General features: G+C 47.8%; 1 protein-coding gene across 1 annotated transcript; it reads left to right on the top strand.

Moving 5' to 3' along the window:
- Positions 1-579: 579 nt before the first annotated feature.
- Positions 580-738, top strand: CHD9NB (CHD9 neighbor). Its single transcript, XM_088027114.1, has one exon. The coding sequence runs from the start codon at positions 580-582 to the stop codon at positions 736-738; it is 159 nt and encodes a 52-aa protein (XP_087883240.1).
- Positions 739-5,685: the final 4,947 nt, after the last annotated feature.

Genomic DNA, 5,685 nt, shown 5'->3' with positions numbered 1-5,685 from the left:
CAGGGTAGCACGCTATACTTGCTGGTTCTTTTCATAGCATGTTTGGGTAACCCCTGGAGTCCACGGTCTTAGGCCTCCCTATTCTTCAACTCTGGGTGGAGCTGACATTCTAAGGTAGGGGATAGTCTCCAAGTGGGGGGTCGGTGAGTCCCAGAACTGAATGTGACCCTGGGACAGGGAAGGAGGCCACAGCTCCGTTGCATAGTGACAGGGCTTTCTTTGTGTGTGCAGAGAAAGGGTGCTGTTTACAGGTAACTAGGTGGAGGGTTATAATCTGTAAAGAAGTTAAAGGATAAAAGAAGGGGCTTCTTCCGGGGAGATGAATGGGACCTGGTGCTCTGAACCAGCTGGGTTGTCCAGAGGGACAGCCTTCTGGGCCCTGCCCACCTCGTAGATGGGGGTCTGGGGTTTATTATGCAGATTAGACTTGGCCTTTCCCCGTGACCATAGAAACCCAACCAGGTCTCTTGCAACAGTGCTCTGAGGAAGGGTTATTTAAGTCTGGCACGGCAGGATCGGCTGCAGCACAGACCCTCCTTGGAATAGCCCAGAGCCCTGGGCCCTCTGCTCCCAAGTGAGATGGGGTGCCACACAAGCAAGAGCACCAAAGTGGTGGGGGAGTCCCAGAAACCCGGAGAACAGCCTGAGGGAGAAGAGCCAAATCTGGAGGCTGGTGCTGAGGCGGCAGATGGCAAAGACACCTCATCAAAGGATGGGGGCCCTGCGCCCAAGAGCTGAGGTGCTTTCCTCTAGAGTCGGTCCAGACCCTCACTTCATTCCGGGAACTGCCTTTGGCCAGTGAAACCTGAGACAAGCCCAGTCCTGAGAACCTCCAAACAGAAGGAGGAGAGAGAAATCTCTGCCTTCAGCACGTACCCTCCTCAGGCTTTGCTCTTTGGAGCTGTGAGGAATCCTATTTCCCTGGCTCTCCATGAAGAGGACAAAAGAGGGCTTCACACTTCATCGTGGGACTTGCCCACAGCTTCTGGAGATGGGTGAGCCCCGTGGCAGACTGTTCTGGCTCCGGGGAATAGCCATGTGCTCATTCTGGGGACCCCCAGCTGCCTCACCTTCTGACCTCTCCTAACGTCCACTGGGCTGTGCAGGCATCGGTTTGCTCTCTTTCTCTCTCTCCTTTTCTTCAAGAGCTGGCTGAAGAGCCAACATCCCTAGCAGGAACGTTTCCATTTGGCTCGCTCCGCACTGTTGGTATGAATAATTTAATATTTAACTGGGAGAATTGTTAATGAATTATGGGAACAATCAGAATCAGGCTGTGATGGGAGCAAATGGAAGGCAACGGGCCTGGTCATCCCGGAAGGGGAGCCTTGGGTGCTGGGGGGAAGGAAAGAGGGTGCATGTTCCTGGTTTTCGAATCCCCAGAAAACTGCCCCTCTGCTGAGATCCCTGTGTCTCCTCATATCAAAAGTCTGTCAATTTGGACCCTGTAGCATCTAAGCTATCTGAATCCAGCCCTCAAAAATATTTCGCTGTTTACTAACATGCCTGTCAGCCTTTCTTCCTCACCCACCCTACCCCCCCACACCAACCCCGCGTGTGTTTTGTTTTTAATTCGGAAGCATTTTAATTTGAAATCAAATGGACATGTTTGCAAATACGTGATGACAGACACATCTGAAAGACAGGCCTGGGGATGTGAGAAGAGAGGGCCAGCCAGAAGGGGTGGGTGTAACTCCGTGGAACAGAAGTGAGAAGAGAAGCTCTAGAGTCTTTGTGCCAGGCACCGCCGCTGACGAGTTTACAGGGGTGCTTTAGGGTAACCAGCGTGACCGCTCCCATTTTATAGATGAGGCCATTGAGGTACCTGGAGGTTAAGTCACTTGCTTGAGCTTGGCTATTCAGGATGGGGCAGAACCCAGAGCTGAAGCCAGGCCACGTGGCTCCCGGATTCATGCTGTTCATCACTGCTGAGTCCTGTTTAAAGTGGAGGGGCTTCCCTGTGAATGCATGCAAATCCAAGTCTGTGCGTAGGGGGGACCATTTCTCTTTCCTCATTTGGATGTACCTGCCTATGAAGAAGGAGGCAACTGGTCCACTAGGCCTGTGTGTGCCTCGAGGGACCTCTCTTTTCACTCTGGTGGTGGGGGAGGGGTGGCTGCAGAGGAGGAGGGGGGATGGAAGCGTGAGCAGGGGAACAAGGGGGAGAGAGAGAGAGCACAAGCATGAGCACAAGCTATTGGAAATGACCCTTCTTTTTGGCCATAGAAACCTCAGAAACTGAACAGGAGTCTTTTGAGATGACGAGGCAACCAGGCTGAAGAGAAGGAAAAGAAGGAAGGACAAGAAGTAAAGCAATTCAGCCTGAAAATGGACTTCAGCCTGAAAAAATGTTCCTTTTGCTTCAGCAGAGCCTGACATCTTCCAAAGACAGTGCAGGAAAGACCGGGGCCTCGTCAGCTGGCCCGGGGCCCTGTGCCGTCCCTGGGGGTGGTAAACTTTGAGTGGGCCAGGAAACAGGCCTGGGCTTGCAGCTGGGGATCAGGAAGTTTGGGGCCTCTTTCTGCAGCTTACTGGGGATAGGCCAAATTCGGGGAACTGCTTTCAATTTTTTTTTTAAAGACAATTCTGTTTTTTTTTTTTCCCTCCTCCCTCCTAATGGAAATTCACCCTGCAAAACAGGGCTTTGTGTGGGAAGAAGCTGCTCAGAGTGCACCCTCAGGACTCCTGGAAAAAGTTCTCAGCTGCTGGTGAGGCTTTGAGGCTGGGTGGTGCTCATCTCCCTGGTTACTGAGAGGTGGGCCTCAAACTCCACTTCTTACCAAACCAAACCAAAGAGGGAGGCTCCAGGTCCTTAGACATTCAGACGGTGGTTTGTTCTGCGTCCTCCTGGGATGGTGCAAAATGCTCATTTCATTAAATTCCAGATCTCTGAGGGTTTTTAAAAATCGGAAGCTTTATCCACCTTCAGTTGTGACAGGCTTGCTGCGTTTTGCCAGGAAATTCATCTGTAACAGGAAAAAGTACCCGGTTTCTTTTTAAAGACATTCCAATGATTCCATGGGGATCCAGTACCACTCATCTGACTCCCTCTGAGGCTCAAGGGCCTGGTGAAAGTGGTCAAAATTATGTCCACTCAAACGTATCTTGAAACTTTTAAAAGACAGGTCTGCACAGACTCTGTCCATCACTTGAACGCCAGTGCTCTGGCCCACTTCCCAAACTACCGGAAGAGGAGGGATTTGTTTACTAGTCAATTTACCTACCTACGTATCCTTCCACCTGTCCTTTCTTCCTTCCAGCCATCCAGCCATCTATCCATTCCTCTCCCTTATCTATCTATCTATCTATTTATCTATCTATCTATCTATCTATCTATCTATCTATCTATCTATCCATCCATCCATCCATCCATCCATCCATTCAGCTCTCCCTTGGATTTTTCATCTGTATGTGGCAATAAACTTCCCATTTCAAACCAAATTCCCTTATTAAACAAATACTTAATTGAGCTTCTACTCTTCTCTATCACTCATTCATTCCTTTCTTTCTTCATTCATTCACTCAGCGGTTACTGGGTGGCTACTCTATGCCAAACTCCTCAGGGTTAATAAAAGGTTGAAGTTTGTCTTTCTGGGAGCATAGCCTGGAACAGGGTGGTCCAGAGAAATCCTTCCAGCCCAGGTGAGGCCTGAGTGGAGGCTTCAAGAGTAAGTAGGAATTATCTAAAGAAAGAGGATGGGTGTTTCAGGAGAAGGGGAACGTATGACCCAAGATTGGTAGCTGCGTGGGGTGTAATGGGCAGTGTTGTGGGAGCCTGAAGAGCATGTCACTTAGTAAACAGGAAGGTGACACTTGACAAGTAAAAAAGGATCAGGTCATGGAAGGCCTTGTATTTTATACCAAGAGGCTGAGAGTTCATCCTGATGATCATGAGGAGTCCACTGAAGGACTTCAGGCAGAACAAAGCTAGGACATCGATTGCTTATGACTGCTTGGTATCCTGCCTTCTGGTAACAAAGCCCATCTCTTCCCCTGCCAGGACACTTTTCTTTGCACTCTCAGGTTACATGATCCCATTCTCAGGCTCCAGGCTGAGCATTACTTATACCTGGTCAAAGTGATTAGTTCAAAGGAGGTCATCTGGCCCAAAGCAGTCCAGACTTTTTGTTGAAGCAATAAGCAAAGAACTATCCACTTTCTTTTGGGGTTAATAAAATTGTAGGATTTTTTTTTTTTTAAGATTTTTTTTTTTTGACAGAGAGACAGCGAGAGAGGGAACACAAGCAGGGGGAGTGGGAGAGGGAGAAGCAGGCTTCCGGCCGAGCAGGGAGCCCGGTGTGGGACTTGATCCCAGGACCCTGGGACCATGACCTGAGTCGAAGGCAGACACTTAATGACTGAGCCACCCAGGCGCCCAAAATTGTAGGATTTAAGTCTGGAATCTCTTAGTGGCATTCCTCATTGGGGAAGTCCTTGAGAATGAAACCATAGAAGAGATTGGGGCCGAGAGAAGTGGAGACCTATTCCTGATGAACTTGTTTGGGCAACTGGACCCAGCCATGCTAGAATCTAATACTATCCCTGGATGATTAACACAAACCAATATATTCTCATTTGTTTGTTTTTTTCTTGCTGAGAGTGGTTTGAATTTGGTTCCTGTCATTTTCAGAGTTCTGAGTACATCAGATCAACTCAGATTTATATTTTCAATGGAGTAACTTGGTAGCTGTTTGAAAGATGAAGGTGAGAGGGATAAAGCTAAACAAGAATACCAATTAGAAGACAAATGCCCAAATTAAGAAAGATATATTAGGTAGCTGTTACTATTTATTGCAATGCAACCAGCCACAAAATCTCAAAGCATAGACTTTCTCTTCTTCTTCTTCTTCTTTTTTTTAAAGATTTTATTTATTTATTTGAGAGAGAGAGAGAGAACGAGCATGGAGGAGGGGCAGAGGGAGAGGGAGAAGCAGGCTCCCTGCTGAGCAGGCGGTTCCATCCCAGGACCCTGGGATCATGACCCGAGTGGCAGACACTTAACCAACTGAGCGGCCCAGGCACTCCAACTTTCTCTTCTTGATCATATGTCTGTGGGTCACTGTGGCTCAGGGGATCAGGCTATCTGAAGAGTGTTCACATGATAAGTAGCAGGAGCACAAGAGACCGAGTCTGAGGAAGTATCCTTTTGCATGGGGGATGGGGGAGTGATTGTCAACAATAATCTACTCTGACACAAAAGGGATAGGGCGAAGAAGACAGATTCAAGAAATATTTAGGGGGTAAAATGAACCAGTTTTGGTGATTGATTTTTCATCGGGGTTGAGGGAGAGAGAGGAATCAAGGTTTCTGCTGGGGTGATGAGTGATGATGGTGCCACAATATGAAAAAGGGACTCCAGGAAGAGCAATAGGTCTAGAGGGAGGGTGAGGAGTTGAGTGTCAGAAGGGTTGAGCTTGAGATGCTCACATGACAAAAATAGTAACTTGGTGACTGATTTAACTAGACTTATCGTGGTGATCATTTCATGATATATACGCATATCAAATCATTATGTTGTACACCTGAAACTAAAAGAATGTTATATGTCAATATACCTTAATTAAAAACATAGCAAACGTTTATATCACTCTTACTCTGTCTGGGCATTGTTCCAAATGCTTTATATGTAGGTCTCATCCAGTCCTCACAACCACCCTATCCTCACTGTACAGATTAAAGCACAGA

Source organism: Eumetopias jubatus, unplaced genomic scaffold (genome assembly GCF_037043125.1).
Source record: "Eumetopias jubatus isolate StellerSeaLion01/CBP00866 unplaced genomic scaffold, mEumJub1_p1.0 scaffold_10, whole genome shotgun sequence".
NCBI lineage: Eukaryota > Metazoa > Chordata > Mammalia > Carnivora > Otariidae > Eumetopias > Eumetopias jubatus.
This window is presented reverse-complemented; position numbering and strand designations above follow the sequence as displayed.

Bases quoted from the DNA above. Each gene is read 5' to 3' on its own strand.
- CHD9NB (XM_088027114.1), top strand. From the start codon at position 580: ATGGGGTGCCACACAAGCAAGAGCACCAAAGTGGTGGGGGAGTCCCAG.